The sequence below is a fragment of the Anas acuta genome, chromosome 11 (assembly GCF_963932015.1).
Source record: "Anas acuta chromosome 11, bAnaAcu1.1, whole genome shotgun sequence".
Lineage (NCBI taxonomy): Eukaryota > Metazoa > Chordata > Aves > Anseriformes > Anatidae > Anas > Anas acuta.
Genome location: NC_088989.1, coordinates 1,773,917 through 1,793,644, shown reverse-complemented (window position 1 = coordinate 1,793,644; position 19,728 = coordinate 1,773,917). Strand labels below are relative to the sequence as shown.

At 45.9% G+C, this 19,728-nt stretch overlaps 1 protein-coding gene across 1 annotated transcript; it reads left to right on the top strand.

Annotated features, from left to right (window-relative positions):
* Nucleotides 1–3,514: 3,514 nt before the first annotated feature.
* EDEM1 (ER degradation enhancing alpha-mannosidase like protein 1) lies at nt 3,515–18,516 on the top strand. Its single transcript, XM_068695050.1, has 12 exons — nt 3,515–4,012; nt 5,188–5,260; nt 8,191–8,294; nt 9,126–9,297; nt 10,455–10,638; nt 11,170–11,344; nt 11,920–12,040; nt 12,452–12,622; nt 13,227–13,300; nt 13,861–13,957; nt 14,734–14,919; nt 15,341–18,516. The coding sequence occupies exons 1-12, from the start codon at nt 3,609–3,611 to the stop codon at nt 15,428–15,430; spliced, it is 1,851 nt and encodes a 616-aa protein (XP_068551151.1). The 5' UTR covers nt 3,515–3,608; the 3' UTR covers nt 15,431–18,516.
* Nucleotides 18,517–19,728: the final 1,212 nt, after the last annotated feature.

The following is a 19,728-nucleotide window of genomic DNA, read 5'->3' as shown; positions in this document are numbered from 1 at the left end:
CTGACTGACTTGAGTTGAGTGGCGTAACTCTTGGCGCTGCACTGGGGGCTGGCTGTCTCCTCTCTGATAAAATTAAAATGGGCGAAGAAGGCTGAGTATAAATACCTGAGCTGCTTTATGTTCTTTGGTTAAACTATTAAAGCGAAATGCTCCTAAAACTAAAGCCATGGGGCTTTCTCAGCAGGAAGAGCAGTTTTAGCTAGAGTCAGCCTCGGCAGTCCTCAGTGCTTTGTACGCCTAAGAAAGGCACTTACTAGTCAGCTGAAGGGCTGTGAGCAGGTCAGCCTTCTGGAGTTCTGTTTCTGGGGAGAAAAATGCATGCATCTAAAAGCTTGTTTCTTGTCTTCACTCTAGGCGTGAATCACTCTAGGTGTGAAGTCCTTGCTTTTCTAGCTCAAATACCAGATCTAGCAGTGTCTGATCATTCGCTGCCAATTAAAGCATGGAGCTTTTTGTCTCACTGAAAGGGTGAGGCTTTCACTGACTGAGGTCTTAAACAAAATCCTTTCTTGTGATTATTTTTTCAATCTGAAACTATGCTGACTGTGGCTCCCAAACACTGATTTATTTATTTCTTAGGTGACTGACTGACCTGTAGGACCATATGTTAACATCTTCCAAGTAACGGTAACAAGTTAGATGTCTTCTATGCAGTCTGCCTCCATGTAAGCCTTCAAACTCCCTGAGCTGTAGCAGGTTAGTTCTTAGACCTGAGTATTGGTCGGTTAGCATCCTTCACATGTAACTAGGCTTGGGGGAAGGAGTAAGAACTGTTGAGTGAAACATCCTATGCCTATTTCTTCAGTTGACAGGAGTATCCTGCATGCAAACTTAGCTACCTGGAGCTAATATTCGAAGCAAAACTGCCTTGTGACAGCCTCAAAATGCTGTTACTGCTGTGTGTGTGATCTGTCACCCTGGCAGGTCACTCAAATAAGCTGCAGTGTAAACTTGGCCAACAGCTGATTGCTTGAGGTGGTATTTAAATGGTCAGTTGCTACTTCTTAATAGCAAGGAAGACTGCACTGGCCACCTGTAATGTACATATTTCAAACTGTATGTTTGTGTTACTCACAAAGTGACTCTGCTTAAGTTTCCACAGCTATTTGTGTACTGTTCCTGCAGATGCCCTTAGTTACTTACGTGGCAGAAATGTAGACCTCCAAGTGACTGTTTGAATCTAATGCTGAGGATTATGCTCTTTTTTTGTGAGCTCCCGATGAACTTGCCAGTTACCTTCATTTTGAGATGGAATGGAAGTGTAGTAAGTCTTTCTAGAGAAGTGAGGCTGTCTCTCTCTGTCTCTCTCCACCTTTCTGCCTTGGACTGAAAAAACTGTGCTCTTCTGGCATGACTAAGTCCAAGGTTAAACCTTTTTATGTTCTAAAAAAATAAAAATAAAAAATAATGGAGAGCCTAAGGTATTGGTGGTGTTGTTGCTGAACTTGGTTGCTATAGTTGTGTTCTGCTTCTAGAAATCTGTCAGGTCAATCTAATCTCTCAGATTACTCGACTCAGGCTCCGTAGTGAGCAAGCTCTCTTCTGATGTACCTGCAGTAGGCCTAGGCCGTTACCATATTAAGAGAACTGAGTCTTGTGAAAAGGCAAATATTGAGCCAGAAATATTGGTCATGAATACGCATGTGATCATCACTGTGCACACAAGTTAGACATCAGTCATACCTGTGTGACCTTGTGGTGTGTTAGCCTTGTGTGGTGTTCTTAGGGTTTGCAGTAGCTGTCAGCTCCAAGTGCTTGTTGATTTTGTTCAGTGCTACGTGATCCCTTACTGATTGCAGCGCAGTGAGTCTCTAGGCTAGCCTGGGAAGAACCGACAGCACTGGGCTGTGTGCAGGTTTTCCTTGAGAAGTGTTCATGGCCCATCGGGTGGTTCCTGTGATGTTGTGCGTGGCTAGTGGCTCCTTGCAGCGCAGCACAGTGCACATTGTCAGTGTGCGGCTGGGTGTCTTAGCAGCTGCACAGGCAATTCTGCCCTATCGCAACATGGGAAATGCACACGTGGGGCGGTTTCGTGGTCTGTGGAACTGATAAGCTAGGTTCTTAGCAGTTTTTTGTTTTCTCTTCACTTCTTCGTGGAAACGAGTCGGGAAGGCCGTCCTTTTTGGATTCTCAGATTAAAAAAACTGCGTTATTTTCACTTTCTGGTGGAAGAAAAGAGGCCAAAGGAAATGCCTTAAACAGTCTTTCTGGTTAAGTTAACGAGCGTCATGCAAGGGTCTACAATAAGAGAAGTATGACTTAGCTAGATTGTCAAGTTTTTAACTTTTCTAACGTTTAATTTTATAGTTACTCTGACTGTGCAATGGGTGTACTGGCATGTCACGATTTGCTTGGTGTGTGTTTAATGAATGTTAAAGAAATGCTCTTCTTCCCGGGTAGCATGCCTCAGCTCTGCTCCCTGCTGCCTTCTTCTTGCACTGACCCGTACGCCAGAGCGAGCTGTATGAGTCCTCGACAGGGGCTGTAAATCAGATAATTTAAGCTACCTTGCTCAGAGTGGCGTGCTGCCACACGTGAAATCAGTAAATCATGCTAAAGGAGAAGCGGTGTGTGAATATTTAAGACTGCTAAATGCTTCGGGACTTGTGTTCCAAAAATGTGAGTTCAGAATGACTTTTCTCATGAAACCATCAACCCGCTGAAAGCTGGCTGTTGCTTTAGGACTGCTCCGCGTGCCGACAGCCCAAATATGCCCTGGTGAGACCTCGGGGCCTTCTGTCTCGTGTCCCAGCTCAGGGGGCCGTACAGGAGGAGGGCGAGGCTGGGGGTTTGTGTCCCTCGCAGCGGAGGCGGGTAAGTAGAGCTTTGTGCCAGGATCAGTGCCTTCCAGTTGCGACATTACAGGTGTGACTCTGTTAGAGGCGACGTCTGTCATTGTGAACGTTTTGGAGTGCTTCAATAAAAGTGGTGTTGAAAACCCTTCTGTGGCGTGTCTGTCTGTGGCAGCACAGCTGCTTTTTGTGGTGGAAATAGGGACTGAGTTAGGGAAAACATCGCGCTCTGGTGAGCTCTGGTGACCCCAGCAGCGCTGTCAGGGGGTTTTGGGGAGGGCTCAGCAGGGAGGAGCCTTTTGGGGCTGGATGAGGAAATTTCACAATTTAAAGGCTGCCCTAACGTGGTGGGCGGGGCTGTAACGAGGCTTATTTCTTAACTAGACTCGGCTTTAAGCCGTGTTTCACATCCTTCAGGCCACAACCCACGAGTTTTCAGCGAAAAACCCGAGACTTTTCAGCCAGGGGCGGTGCCGGGGCCGTGCCCGCCTCAGGGCGGCCCCGCGCGAGGCGCTGCGGGGCTGGGCCGGGCCCCGCCGCCCCTTCCGGGCCGTGCCACGCCAGCCCCCCCGCCCCGCCCCGCCCCTTCACCCCCTCCACCCCTCCCCTTGTGACTGACACCACAACGCGCCTATCCGCGACCTCCTTTCCCCCCTCCCCTCTCGCCCCAACCAATGAGCGCCGCGCGGGGCGGGCCTCCCCGCGCCCTTTCCCTTCCTCCCTTAAAGGCGCCGCCGCTCGGGCGTGTGTGCGTGGTGGTGGGGGGGGGGCAGCGCGGGCCGGGCTGTGAAGGATGCTCGGGGCGGGGGGGGCACCATGCAATGGCGCTCGCTGCTGCTGGGGCTGCTGCTGCTGAGGCTGGGCCTGCAGGCGCTGCTGGCGCTGCTCCCCGCGCTGGCCCCGGGGCTCTGCCTGCGCCGCCGCCCGCCCTTCCCCTTCCCCTTCCCGCCGCGCGCCCCCGCGCCCGGCCGCGCGCTCTGGGTGCCGGCGGCGCTGCCCGGCGGTGGGGAGGGGGCTGGGGAGGGGGCGGCCGGGGGGGGGGAGGACGAGTATGAGGCGCGTTATGGCCGCGCCTTCCCCCCGCAGCTCCGCGCCCGCCTGCGCGACGCCGCCCGCCGCATGTTCGCCTTCGGGTACGACAGCTACATGAGGCACGCCTTCCCCAGCGACGAGCTCGACCCCCTGCACTGCTGCGGGCGGGGGCCCGACCGCGACGACCCGTGAGGAGAGGGGAGAGGGGGGGAGAGGGGGGGAGAACCCAAAACCCAACCCCAAGCCCCAAGCCCCAAGCCCAACCCCTCAGACGTCATAATCCCAAAGCCTGACCCCTCAAATCCCAAATTCCTCGGCCCCGGACCCCAAATCCCAAAGGCCTGGCCCCAAATCCCAAGGCCCGACCCCAAAAATCCCAAGTTCCTCAGTCCCGAACCCCAAATCCCAAAGCCCAACCCCCCAAATTCCCCGGTCCCAAATCCCAGGGCTCTGGCTCTAAATCTCAAACTTCAAATCCCGAAGTCCCAGCCCCAAATCCCAGCCCCCTGGCCCTAAATCCCAAATCCTGAACTGCAAATCTTAGAGCCGTGGCCCCATATCCTGAATCACAATCCCCCAGAGCCCCAGCCGAGCCCTTCAGACCTCATAATCCCAAAGCCTGACCCCTCAAATCCCAAATTCCTCGGTCCTGAACCCTAAATCCCAAAGCCCTGGCCCCAAATCCCCAAGCCCGACCCCCCAAATCCCAAATTCCCCGGTCCCAAATCCCAGGGCCCTGGCTCCAAATCTCAACCCCCAAATGCCAAAATCCCAGCCCCAAATCCCAGCTCCCTGGCCCTAAATCCCAAATCCTGAACTGCAAATTTTAGAGCCGTGGCCCCATATCCTGAATCCCAACCCCCCAAATCCCAGAGCCCTGGCCCGAAATCCCAACCCCTCAAACCCTAAAGTCCCCACCTCCAAATCCCAGGGCCCTGGTCCTAAACCCCGAATCCCAGAGCCCTGGCCCCAGATCCCAAACCCCCAAGCTGCAGTCCTAAATCCTGAATCCCAGAGCCCCAGCCCCAAATCCCAGTTCTCTGGCCTCAAATCCAAAATCCTAACCCCTCCCCTAAATCCCAGCCTGCTGGCCCCAAATCCCAAACCTCAAATCCTGGAGCCTTGCCCCCAAAGCCCTGGCTCTAAATCCCAGCCCCAAATCCAAAATCCCAACCTTCCAAATCCCAGAGCTCTGGCCCCAAATCCCAAAGCCCTGTCCCGAAATCCCCAAATTGCCAAAGTCCCAGCCCCTCAGTGCCCCAAATAGCATCCCCTGGCCCCAAATCCCACCCCGTTGACCCTGCCAAGCCCTGATGCGGAGCTGTGTGTTTCTCCCTGACACCGCGCTGTGTTTATTTTCCAGCACAAACCTGAACATCAACGATGTGCTGGGCAACTACTCGCTGACGCTGATAGATGCGCTGGACACCCTAGCGGTGAGTGGCCGGGGTGCTCCGGGTCCCCTTCCCACTTTGTTTTTTTGGGTATAATTCACCCAGTCCCGAGCAGAAATCAATCGATAAAAGGGTTGTGGTGTCATGGGGAGGAGAGGTATTGGGCACCCTGTCACCTGCAGGGAGACGCTAAAAGGGTTCTGTGAAATCCTCCCTGCCCTTTGGGTATCTACCGAGCCTTAAAATCATGAACAGCCAACCTCCAAAGTCAGTCCTTAAGGAAGGCTTTAACTGGCCCGACTTCAACAACCCTGCACGATACGGCCTCAGAATCACTGCCCAGCCTCTGAAATTCAATGAGAAGCTGAGGAAGGAAGTTCAGGAGGTCAGCGTGAGAGGCTGAGAGGAACAGACTGATTTTACAAATTAGTTTAAAGGTACATTAACGTAGCTAGGATGCAAGGCCACGGAGTAATTATTTGGCTAATTAAAATTTAAAGGCCATGTCTTAACAGGATATGGCTGTGGATGTCTGGGAGGATGCAGTCAGTTGCACGAGGGGGTTGAGAGACCTGAGAAACGCCAGGTGCTCTGAAAGCATGGGGGTTGTTCATTCTCTGATAGTTAACTGGAAACGAGACGAGGCAAGGGGAGGCTGTCGCGTTTGTTGGTTTAATTTGGACGCAGGTGTGGGAAACCTAGAACCAAAACTTGGCACAGGGCTTCTTTTGGAAGGCTTGTGAAACTCCGGCCTCAGCTGCAGGACACTCGAGTTGAGGAAGGAGCACGGCTGCGAACTAAACCTCTTTGAGGGGTGTTTTAGAACAGACTCTGAAAGAAAAAGGTAAAGGGGAAAACGGGCATCGGTTTCCTGATGTCTTCTGGAAGATGGGTCACGCAAAGTTCACCAGCCCTGTTACAGAGCAATTCTGATGTCCTTTGCTCTGAGGTTGAACTTAGACCGCAGCAGAACAACAACAGAAAAAAAACACGCACAAACCAAAACAAATACAAAAGAAAGCGAAACAACTGCACCCAAACCACAGCAGGAAGCACCTGATGCCTCTCACCTCGTCCAAAAAGCACCAAAAGCAAGCTAGTGGAGCCGAAGAAGAGGGGAGAATGTAAAGAAACTTGTTGAGAAATTGAAGGAAGGCAGCAATGGGAAGTGTTAAATGGGAGGGAGCTGGTCCGTGGGATGTCCCGAGGGCCTGCCACGGGACAGGCACTGTTTAGTCTTTGTGTTTTTAATGTAAAAATGCTGATGTTTCACACTAAGTTGCTGACAGAAATACCTTAATGTGAAGAGAAGGTGAAATGTTCGTGTGAGGAGTAAGGAAAACCTGTTGGAGGTTCAGCAGCAGGAACTGGAAGCGCCCGGTGTGTGGTAGGTGCGAGGCTCAGCCCTGCCCTCCCGCTGTCCCTCCAGCACGGGATGCTCTACGGCCAAGAGAGATTTGAGAGAGCTCCAGAAGAGATGGAGGCAATTTCAGTGCTTTTCCCCAGCGCTCAGATGAGATCTGTGGAATACTCCTGTTGTGCTGGCCTTCAGGAAGGGTGGATCTGAACTGCAGTTCGTGTGGGTACTGAGATGGTGTGAGGAGAGTTTGTCTTACTCAGAAATGCTGCGGGAGCTCTGCTTGTGCTGCTGGGCTGGGAGGGCCTGATGGACGTGTAAATCCGCATGGAGTGTGGTGAAAGGAAACGGGGGAAAGGCTGTAAAGCTGCCAAAGTAACCTGTCACGTGCATTTCTGCTGAAATTTGACGATAAAGCGATAAGCAGCTGCATTTTATGTTAGCAGTACCAGTAGTGTGGCGTCGTGGAGAAGCTTCCCCTCCTTGAACTCCTTACGCCGAGGGACCGGGGTCCGTCCATGCACAGAATCCCTAAAGCACTGCTCTCGTCTGGAGGTGGTGGTGTGTGCGAGACGTCGGGTTATAAAATACATCCAGCTGCTGAAATGGGAGCTCCACTCTGAGCGGGGCAGCAAGGAGCAGAACTGAAAGCAGGAAGTGAGGAAAATGTTGGTTTTAACTGAAGCAGCAGCTGGGGCTGTGAGCTGTGCTGGTTAAACAGCTCCTTCCTGTCCCCCTCCACCAGGGGCTGTGTCCTTTCTCTGCCTCTGGGGACATTGTACGACTTCTCCAATCTAAAACTTCTGGTTTCTGGAGTCTCTTCTGCTTCAGAAGCTTCTGTGGGGAGAAAGCTTTTTTGTTCTCCATCCCCTCAGGTCAAGCATGTGAAGGTTTCCCACTAGATCTGGGTGTTGGAAAGAGCAGGCTGGCTGGCACTGGTGCTCTGGTGGTTAGAGAGCCGTACACCCGGCCTTATCGTGCACTTATGCAAGGAATCTGTGCTCTCCTTCCGCATTCCTGCTTCCTCGAGGCTGGAGCTGGGTTTGCCTTGGTCTCTGGATCTGGTGGAGACTGGTTGTTGAGGTTGTTGTACACCTGGACAAACCTGGCACGCTTTGTCCTGGGCACAGCGTGCAGCGAGTGTTGTTGAGTCAAAAGCCTAAGACATTGGGTGCCCTGGTTGAGTAAATATCAAATCAGACTTTGTTGGTCTTCAGGTCGTGTTACCTTTAAGCTAAACTTAACTCCTAAGCTGATGAATGTATAGCAAAGCAGGTGAATGTTCGGTATGCTGATCCTAAAGAGATTTTAGGCTCATGGGCTAAGAGATCACCCACAATGGTGACGTTGGGTGAATAAGAGTGCATAGACTTGTGAAAAGGACAAAAATATATCGGGATTTCCCTGTTTTAACATTATATATTTGTATTTAAATGCAGTTTTTCATGTCAGTGGTATGGTTAGCTTCCTGAAAAGTTTGTTACCAGGAGCTTGAAGTACATGTTCAAGATCCAGTGTGTATGACTGTTGATCTAAAATGTGGACTGGCCATTCTCTTGTTTCCCCTCTTCTGAAGCAGTAATTAGATTTTATATATTTTTTTCTTGTATAAAAGGTAATGGGAAATTCCTCGGAATTCCAGAAAGCCGTGAAGTTGGTGATTGATACGGTCTCATTTGACAAAGACTCAACTGTCCAGGTGTTTGAGGCAACCATCAGGTAGGTCACCCTCAGTTTCTGTCGTTCAAACAGTGACAAGGTTAAAGGCTCCATGTGCGTATGTGGGAGATCCAAAGTAAAATCATCAGTAAGGATCTCTGGTGAGCTTTATGCCGTGAATGTTTCTTGACTAAGGTTTTTTTTAACCCTGTTATGAAAGGATTGCATCGTTTCATATTTAAAATGATTTTAGTGAGCCATACGATTTGATGCGGCTGTACACTCAGCTCTCTTTGGGTTGCAGACTGCTACTTTTTTGTTGTTGCTCTTGCAGCAGAGACACAGATCTGTGCACAACAAACAACCCTGCTGACAGTTTTTCCTTGTCTTGGTTGTTTGCCACGGACCTTCTGCTTGCTTTCACTTTTGTTCTAGATGAAAAACAGGCCTGTCGGTCTTAGAGATGAGTTGAAGATATTGTCTGCTATTAAATGGTTTTGTTATTTGAATGACTGCCTTAAACTGTAAACTGGCTAGGATTTCTTTTTATGGGGAAATGTGTTATATAAACTTAATGTCATTTGTAGCAGTAAAATGACTGCGAAAAAGGTAGGAGAATGTAGTCTTTGCTCATAAATAGGCTCGGTATGTTAAAAGCAGCTACTAAGTTAGGTAAAGTTTGCAGAACAGGATCTTGAGGTTTCTGTGGGTAACGAAAAACGACTTCTGGATGTTTTCACTAATGGTGGGGAAAAAAGGAGATCTTTTTCTGTAGTGCCTATAAGATGCATGAAGCAATAATTCTGTTAAACGTCGTAGTGGTAAGGGGTTAGCTGAAGAACTAGGTTCAGGTTAGAGTTAAAACCTGGAGATCTTTTCCTTTTCCAACAGGGTTCTGGGAAGCCTGCTTTCTGCCCACATAATAATTACAGATACCAAACAGCCCTTTGGTGATATGACCATTAAGGATTACGATAACGAACTGTTGCACATGGCTCACGACCTGGCAGTGAGACTCCTTCCAGCCTTTGAGAACACCAAAACTGGAATTCCGTATCCTCGGGTAAGTGAGCACGTCAGCACGGTGCAGAAAGTATCTAAACGCAGTGACTCTCCTGCCCTACAGCTCAAATTCTGCATCCACGTTTCTGTGTGCACCTGGGGTACTGAGCCTGTTACATTGCAATGGAGTGTGGGGGGGAACTGCACAAAGTTGTGGTGAAACGGGCGACGTGTAAGTTGCTCCTGGTGTGTAGTAACCCTTTTCTTTAGGCTGTTTCCTCACCCTGTCTGTATTGTTCCCTGTGGGTCAGTAGTTGTTTGCTTCCATGCTGTATGGCTAGGACGTGCCCTGCCCTGTGCTTTTTCCACATCCGTATTGTATGGTAACAAACAATGCTGCCAGTAAGAGGGTTAACCAGAAAAACTGCAAAGGGAAATAGTTTAAGCACGCACCTTTGCTGGTGACTTGGTATTAATATCATTGTGGTGACAAAATAAAACCTGTCTGAAATAATTGCCACGTTGGGCTTGGTATTTGTCACTGTCTTGAATGCTGCTCAGTAAGCACTCCGGAACACCGCAGTATTCTTGAATGCTGCATCCCTGGTTTTAAACATGTGATGGATAAGGGCATAAATTCTAGTGGAAGAACTCTCAACCACAAAACTAATTAGCTCTTCCCTGACTGCTTTGAGTTTCTGGGGATGATGGCACTGCTGTACTTCCAGACATGTCGGGCTGTAGACACATGGGCTTTCACTTCTGCTCAGTGCAGTAAAGCAGTGGAGGGTGGTGCAACTTCCCTTGGGTGTTTTGTGCCGTGGGGAAGTGAAGGAGCATTTGCTGGTGAAGCTTTTGATTTCAGGAGCACTAAACTATAGGGGAAACAGTTACTGTGTCACCGTGGAAGAACCTGAATGGTTAAGCAGAAAAGATGAAAAAGCAGATTGAAATTTGGAAGAGTTATCAAAAGGGATATAAAAAAAAAAAATAGTAACAAAGTTAGTTCTCACCTTGAGAGTGATCTTACTAATTCAGAAGATGAATTTCAGTATTTTTTAGCAAAGTTTTTTGACCAAGCAGAAATATTCTGGTTTTCAATGCATTGCAAAAACTAATGGAAAAAAAGCTTTCTAATAAATTTTAAGACTGTGGATCGGAGCACAGCTGTATGAGGAGCAGCCTGCCTCCTTGCTGTTAGCACTCTCTGCTTTACAGGTCAATCTCAAGAGGGGAGTACCTCCAGACAGCAATAACGAAACCTGCACTGCAGGAGCTGGTTCCTTGTTGGTGGAGTTTGGTATTCTGAGCAGGCTGCTGGGTGATTCCACGTTCGAATGGGTGGCCAGGAGAGCTGTCAAAGCGCTCTGGAGTCTCAGGAGCAATAACACTGGACTGCTAGGTAATCTCCTCTGGGGTGGTGCTGTATTCACTGGCTCTATGCTTTAAGCTACCTCAGACTCCTGTAGCAAAACGCCCTGACTCTACAGGTTTCTTTGGTGTATCAGAAACTTTGTTGATCTGCTTTCTCTGCAGCTGTTGAGTCGTACTCTCCTCGTGTACTTGTGCTTTCTGTTGAACAAATGGCACTCTGTAATTTCATAAGAAAAATGGATTACCTGAATGACTCCTCAGGGCACAGCTTTCCAAGACAAATTTTTCATTAAACTGGGAAATGAACCTGAAGTGCTTGTATCTGTATTCCCATTAATATGATTTAGATTGGCAGATGACTAAAAGTACTTAAAATGACTGCAGGTGTATCCTGGTTCCATGGATGAATGCTCTGTTACACTTAAATTGATAAGTGGGAACGAAAAAAGATTTTTAAGACTTTGAAAATTTAATAGTTTTAAGTTCTATCTCTTGAATATTTTCTTTTTCTCTCTGATGTACTCAGCTACTTCAGACTAAACCTTGTGTCTGTTCTAAGGGAATGTTGTGAATATTCAAACTGGCCATTGGGTTGGAAAGCAAAGCGGCTTGGGAGCAGGATCAGATTCATTCTATGAGTATCTTCTGAAGTCCTACATCCTCTTTGGAGAACAGGAAGACTTGGAGATGTTCAATGATGCTTATCGGAACATTCAGAACCACTTAAGAAGAGGGTAAGTTATTTCACATGAGTATTGATTCCTTAAACATACAAATACTCCAGCAAGTTACGATAGGTTGTGTTGTGTTTTGGTCACCTTCTGGAAAATTTGTTCTCTTTTGTTCTTTAAAAAAGAAAAAAATTATTTCTGTGTTGGTCACTGCAGAAAGGAATTCTAACATTCCCTTCACTCATTAGTCAGCTGATGTGGATGGCATTATTGGTGCAAAGAAGCTGAACTGGTTACTGTCCAAATTTGTAAATGATAGGCTGAGAGAAAGCTGTAGGGCTGTGAAGGAAATGTACTACACCAGCTAACTTAATACTTGTTAAGGCCTCATCTTACCTAGTGTGACTTTTTGGCAGGGATCTTGCTGACATACCTTAAGAATAAGGTGTGCATGCCTTTATGAATTACTTTTCTGAGAGCTGGATGGACTTCTTGGTTCCTTTTGAAATGGCTTTGAAGTGGCCTAACACTGTCAGAACTGCAACTTGTTTTCTTTGCTGGTGGCAGCGCTGTAAAATGGAACAAGCACTGTGTTCTAAACCAGCGAATGTTTACACATGCTTATTGTCATTTGGCAGTCGAGAAGCCTGCAACGAAGGTGAAGGTGACCCACCTTTGTATGTTAATGTAAACATGTTCACCGGGCAGCTGATGAACACTTGGATTGACTCTTTGCAAGCCTTTTTTCCAGGACTACAGGTAAAGTAAACTTTCGTTTTGTTAAAAACTGAATGACGCAGTGAAGGGATTCTCAGAGAGGCTCGTTCTAATCCTAGCCTGCACATGAACAAGCATCTCTCTAAGCATCTCTTCTGAGATGAGTGCTAACTTGCAGGCTTACACCTGGCTGTTCTGGTAAGAGAGGCTTGGGGCAGCTCGGCATCTGCATCAGCGTAACAGTGCTTCAGTTCAGCATAATGATACTGGGTGTCTCGGTGTGCTCTGTATGAAACTTGAGATGCTTCTAACTTATCTCATTTAACCTCAGCATTTGTATACCGTGTTGTGTGGGGAGTGTTTTGCTATGTGGTGTGTTCCTAATACAGAATAGAAAGTAACTTGCTGGCCTGCAGTATTAAGCATACATGTTTATTGTGTTGTGATACCTAGGTATTGATAGGAGATGTGGAAGATGCTATTTGTCTCCATGCTTTTTATTATGCCATATGGAAACGATACGGAGCTCTCCCAGAGAGATACAACTGGCAACTGCAAGCTCCAGATGTTCCCTTTTATCCGCTGAGGCCGGAGTTAGTGGAATCCACATATCTTCTTTATCAGGTACTTGACTCTTCTGAGCTTACAACTCATGTCTTGGCAAAAAGATTTTTGATCAGAAAGTCACGTTTTACACCCCTACTTCCTGCCATGTCCTTGGGTCACTAGCAGACCGTTAAAACTTAGTGCCTCTGTGTCTGGATGCTCTTATATAGAGGTCTCCGTATAAGCAGTTGACTGCTATGTAATGTAGTTGCTATGTTGCTTGCTTTGAAAATAGCCCTTTTTATAGGACAGGCAGAAGTGAGACTAAACAACCTGTTGAAAAATGGCTGGCAGATTTTTACACAGTAGAGACTTGTGACTTAATAGAAATCATTGAAGTAAGTGTAATAGCTTTCTTTGCTATATTGTCCAGGTACAGTCTCTGACTGGCAGCAGATGCAGTAAACTAAAATAAATTTCTGGCTGCAAGGAAGCTATCAGAGCTTGAATTTATTACAACTTTTACTAGATTCTTGCTCAGAGTAATCTAAGTCATGTTGCTGTAAAGGTAAGTTTACTGTGACACATGAGAATCTGATACTACTGCACCTGTGCTCTAAGTGTTATTTTTACAAATTTTCCAGATTGCTGGCTCTACCTGTTGTCTTTTTCCCTTATCCAGGCCACAAAGAACCCATTTTACCTTCACGTGGGAATGGATATTTTACACAGCTTGGAAAACTACACAAAAGCAAAGTCAGTCTCTAGTGTTCTTTACTTTCTCTCACTGCTATATACGTATATTTTTATATAAATGCTCTATACAAACCAATCTGCCAAATGTAGGTAAATCAGGAAACCCGGTCTGTAGGTAAACCAGAAAGCCACAAGTGATGATTTATTTATTGAACAATTATTTTCCTAGTTTGAAAATGAAATTTACTGTCCAGGGACAAATTTATGCCTTCAGAATTTTGTAACAACATTTTTAAAAGGGTTTGTTCATGATCTGGGTCTCTTGTGTGCTCACTATGGCGAAATTACCTGTGCATGCAGTGTGACTTGAGAGCATCTTGCTTCTTTGAAAGAGTTTTTCAATACGTCTGTACAATGACGCTGTGGTTGGGCTATTCCAATGATTACAGTCTCATCAGGATACCAGAAATCAATAATTGATGCTTCCATGTAAAAGAGAATTTTCTTTTTAACCTCACCCCTACTGAACTGGAATGGTCTGAAGTTGAGGAAAATTTAGGGAGTTCTTCAAGATCAGAATTTGCGGGAACTAAGCCCAAACTTAACCTTGTATCTTTCAGGTGTGGCTATGCTACATTACACCATGTTGTAGAGAAGACAAAAGAAGATCGAATGGAGAGCTTTTTTCTCAGTGAAACTTGTAAATATTTGTACCTGGTATGTAAACGTTCTTCATTTCTCTTGCAAGTATTGTACACAAAGATGGCACAAGGAAGCAGGTGCTGTTAGAAACTGTGCTAGGCTCTGGGGAGCAGAGGTGTTTAGGTGTCAGAGTATTGCAGAGTGTGCTCTTCTTTCTTTGTCCCTACCTTAATCTGGGAGGTTTGGGCAGCTGCCTGAGCTGCTGGTCCTGAAATGGAAGAGCTGGCAGCTCTTTCAGGGGAAAGCTTGAAAGGAGAGGGAGTGAGACTGGAGGGGAGGTACGGCTCAGCTCTAAGTTAAATTGCTGTAGCCATTTTGCCTGAATAGCAGCAGCCTCCAATTACTCCCCATCAAGCTTTGGCAGTCACAGGAGAAAGCATTTGAGCCAACACTGCTTAAGCTACTCTTCTCAATTTCCTTTAGTAGAGAGAAGAAAAAAGGGGGGGGTGGGAGGAGAGGGGAAAAAAAAAACAACCTGTGACTGAATAGCAGCAATAGATGCCAGCCTAGAAATGCCTGCACAGTGCAGCATCCAAAGAGAAGGTTGCTTTAAGTTGACTGAGAAGTTTTTTTTCTTTTGATCTCCTCTTTTTTAACTGCTAAAATAAATCACTTGCATTAAAGCTGTTTATTTCCATTTGCTTTAATAGTAGTTCACCATTTAGCACTGAAAGGTGTGCTTTTTGTGTGAGCCTTCAAGTGCATCTGTGTGCTTTTTAACTTCTTGATGAGGGGAACTTGAAAAATGTTGCACACTTAATCCAGATTTGCCTCTCATGTCTCTTGTTCAGTTGTTTGATGAAGACAATCCAGTGCATAAGTCTGGAAACAAATACATGTTTACTACTGAGGGACATATCGTGTCTGTGGATGAACGTTTCCGGAACTCACTGTGGCAAGACATCTTCTCTGGAGAAGACGACCGCGCAGAAAAAGTTAAACCTAATGAGTTAAAGGCAGTGAACTTCAGTTCTAATGTAAGGAATACACAGACCACGTGTGCTTGTGCTGCTGAGAGGGAATGTATGTGGGCTTAGGCTAGGCAGTGGAAAAAGACAAGTGGAAAAGTCCTGTAGAAAAAGAGCGTTATTTTAAAAATAATAATTCACAGTTGTCATAGTGAGGGGAGTCGCAGTTGAATAACAAGCTGCAGTAGTTTGGCTTGTATTTGGAATAGTACAGCCCTCATTAAGGAAACGCTGTTTGTTGATGTTGTTTGTGCTTTAAGTTTGCAAAGGGTGAGGGAGAGTAAGGACCAGAAGTGCTGTTGGTTACAATTTTCTGGACTGGGAAGAAGTCTGTGGTCACTGGTACTGAAATACCTGCTGTGTTAAATAGCATTTGGGATCGACTGTTTGCAGATTAGAGTTCTTAAAAATATTCTTGTTTTTTTAACAGTGTAACAGAGTTCCTGATGAGAGGAGGTACTTATTGCCACTGAAGAGCAACTACATGAGGCAGATCGATCGAATGGTGGGCTTGATCTGAATGGTTCTTCAGAGCAACTTTTATGTCTGGAGGAGAATGGGATTTGGCTCTAGACATTCCTCTTCAGCACACATTTGCATATGCTGAGTCACTTGGGTATCCCCAACGCTTGTTAGTTTTTGATTATGGACCTGAAGGGAGATTTTGTTCTCTTACGAGTTCAGTCTTCTGAACTATGGTAACTCCATGTGCCACCTGAATAGAGGTTTCTTAGAGGTTTCTTGTTTTAAGACTTCCTATGAAAAATGTTGCAAATGAAGGTTGAATATACTTTAAAAAAAAAAAAAAAAAGAGAGAGAAAATTGGCATGTGCCACTTGGCTACCTCTTTGTAGCTGCATTACAGATTTCCCTTTGGAAAAGGGTCAGGTATTTAATTTGAAATGATCTCGGGATTGGGGAAGGAATGGGAAAGTGCAATTTCTTACACCAAGGTTAATTATTCAGTTATTCTGACTAGCAATACACAATCTTAAGTACTTCTCAGGTAGCAACCCACTGGTAGTGGGTTTTTGCTGAAACAAAAATGCTCTATTTAGGTTAGTATCCTGAAAAGATAACTCTTGATCATACAGGAAGCTATCAGTATAGTCATGAGTTCTCTCATGTACACAAGTGTATAGAACTGCACAGTCAAAAGGGCCTGTAGCTACAGAAACCAGTAATAAAACAATTTAGGTGCCTTTTTTTGTAAGGGAGAGGGGGAGTGAATTACAAAGCCACTCAGCTGTTGAAGCAGCTAACTTGATATAGCTTAGCTGAGCAGAAGTTCCAAGAGTTACGTTGTCTGCCCATGTATCTAGTGCCTCTTCAGGACAGATGCTGCTAAGAAAAGAACTGTTATACAAGTATATGAAGAACAAACTGTTTCATATTCCTTACAGCATTAATATGTTAGTGCCTTGCATTTTCTTCACTTGTAGGAAAAGCTGAGCTTCCTTGGGAAGAGGGATGAAGTATTTTGGAATAGCTAGTTAAAATATGTGGTGGGTCCCAAAGTAACATATGAAGTAACTTACGTGAGACAACTTTTTTTTTTTTAATGATGCAAGAATATCAACAGCTGTGCCCCTCCCAAAGAATACTTACGAGCTGGTTTATTCTCTTTGTCAGTGTAATTAGTACAGAGGCTGTCTCTGCATCATCCTAGGGAAGGACTTGGTAAGAGATCTGAGCTTGCAGTGCACATTTCCTTTTGTTACAGGACAGTTTGGTCCATGCCATCATAACAGGATCATGCCTGCAGAAGCTATTGATGCTGACAGTAGTGCTATAATGTAACTGCATACTGTGCCTTTTGGTTCCAGTAAGGAAAGATGAAAAACTGCTGTTGCCTCTTCCCAGCATCATAAAGTGCAGCTCAGATATGTTTGAGGAATAACTATATATGAACTTCCAGGAAAAAAGGCAGCACTGTCGTGAGGGATGAAAAACTGAGGGCAAACAACTTAACTCTGTTTTTTTCAGCGGCTGCCTGTTGCTTACATGCTCTTTATTTCTGACTGCAGTTGAAGTAGTTAAACGTTGTTGTTGGGTTCATTATTTTTAAATTAGGGCTTAAATATAAGGGCAAACTTGATCTGCTGTATTTTCACCTTCTATGATGATACTGGTTTTCATAAACATTGGTTTTCAGAAGCCATATGTTGCAACTCGGAACATTTCTAATGGATATGAAGTTAGTGCTTAAGAGGTTATTGCTTGAATCTTTAGCATACAGATGCATCTCAGGGACTTCATTATAGAATCTTATATTTCTTGATAGTATAATCTTATATTCAGGCAAAAAAAAAATTATCCTGTCTTCCTAGTCTTAATGTATGTGTTTTAATAGGGGTTTTGAAAGGTAGGGGAGGGGAATATGTTCAGATTTCCCAAAATGTTGCAATAGAATCAATTGCCTTGCTATTTGAGGCAGCTGGCAATTTGAACTCTTAGAATTACCTTTGCAAATCTTTTCCTAGAATGTCTTAGTTGCCTGTAAACATTGACTGGGCATGCTGGCACACTTCAGTCTGTAAACACCTACAGGAGTGTGGGAGGACACAGCAAGGGAGCGGCTCTGCCTGCTGCGGGAGGGAGAAAGCAGAAGTGTCTGGGGTTTCTGAAACGCTGCTGCTGGGTCAGATCTTCTAGCTCTGAAATTAGAAGTGCTTGGTAATGTGGAAGCAAAACCCAGCATTCTGGTATAGGCCACATAAAGTGTCAGTGTGCAGGTGCCAACACAAACATTGCCCTCGGTGTGTTTGTGGATGCTTCTGGTAATGATTTTTCCCCGACTTGCAGTTTAGCTCTCCGAATGTGCATTTATGCCTCTTGCAATTGCCTCTGTGTTTTGTGCCTTCTAAAAACAAAAACCTGAGCCCTGGTAAGGGTTCCAGCTGAGTGTTATGCACAGAAATCTGTTTCAGAGTTTTCCTCAGAGAATTACACGACTGTAATGAAGTTGCACAAGTGTTCTTCCACCTTGCTTCTGCACTTCTTGTGTATTGCCAGAAACAGAGTTGAAGGTAGCTGTACAGTGGGAACAGTACAGGTGAGTATTGCTGCCTTTCAGCCCTTAGTGGCTCGGACCATTAGTTACAGTGCCAAATAGTTTATGGTCAACTTCTCATTAGAAACTGTGCTGAAATTCGTGTTGCCAAGGTGATCCAGCAGTTATCATCCCATAGGAACGGCCTCAGTCTGCTAGGAGACTGGTACTGGCTACGTGCTGAAAGGCTTTGTGTTCCTTAAGAAGCCAACTTCTTTTTGTTTTAAAAATACTGATAGGTTTTTATTCTGCAATGACAGGGCACATGCTATGCACTAAAATGGAAATTTTTGTCTAAATCAATGGTATCAAAATGAAATTGATAACACTGCTGGAATAACTTACTGAAACAGACTTTTGTATTTCTCAGTATAATGTGCAATATAATTTTTTCCTAATTAAAAATGCAATGTATGCTTAATTGTTGTTTTTCAACAGTATTTAATTGAGGGTGGGAAACTTGTAAGAGGACCAAATGTGCTTTCTTGAAATGTCCAAAATTTTCAAAACTGAGCTTAAATTTTAAAGTTTTGCATTAAAAATTGTGTATTTGAGCACTTTTACCTGTGTTTTTCTTCTGGTGTAGTTTTTGTAAGGTCATTGTGAATGTTACAGGTGATCTCCCAAAGGCAGGGGAAGAACGAGTTTGGGTGCCTGTACCTCATCCCTGCCAGTCACCGGACAGGAGGCTTCGGGAGGCGAGGGTGAGCTGGGAGTGGCAGTGAGTAAGGGCAGGCATCCCTGGCGTCTGTGCTGGAGCACATCTGTGGCTCTTACTAACATTTTCCTGGGCTTGCCCTATCTGAGGAGCTTCAGACCTCTGACTTCAACAAAGCAACCCAAGGCCTGAATCAGTTCTCCAGCTCTGTTGTGGGTGTGTAGGGCAGCCCTGTGTGAAGAATGCAGATCTCCACCTGTGTGCCACGCAGAGTAGGCTGGGAATTCACTTTTTTTTTTTTTTAATGAGCTATCCCCAGCCATGAGCAGCTGTCACCGCCAACAGCATTCCTGTCTCTTACAGCAAATATTGTGTTACCGCCCTTAGAGATTGAGCGTACCTCTGGGTATTTTGGGGGAGGAAGGAAAAGGCTGCTTAACCCAGAACCTGACAATTCTTTTCCTCCAAGGATAACTTGTCCAAGGCAGAGACAGAGACCTATTTAGCACAGGAGCACATAATTGAGGTGTGTAAGAAATAGCATTTACTTTCCCTGCGGGAGATTAGAGAGACTTCTCAACTGCATCCTTGCAGCGACATGCAGTAAGTGGGTTTGGAGAAGCAATTGCTGGCTGGTGAGGGGTTTCTTGGCAACTTTATCTGCCTTCACTACTAGCCATAAGGTGTTTATATATATATCTGCTGCATTTTCATCTAGCTGAGAACAAGGGATGGCTCCATACTGCGAGAAAAAAAAAACAAAAAAACCCCACACCCTTCCCTGCAGCACAAAAAGCCTCCCCCTGCCCCTCCCTGGCCACCTGTGCAGTGACTCGAGGGGCAGCCGGTGCTGAAGCAGGGGGTTTGGTGTGGAATGAGGAAAGGAAGCCTGGTGGCACCGAGCTGTCACCCGGTGAGCAGGTGACTGAGCGACCTGCTGGGGTCTCTTAATGCCACTGCAGGTGGGTCTGTGATGGACATGGTGCAGGTGGGAAGGCACTGACAGCCTTGCTGGGCTCTCTCAAGGCTTGGGAGAGCTGCACGCTAACGAGCTCACGGGGTATTTAAAAATGGATGTGAAAACAAAGTATTTGACCATATCTTTGAT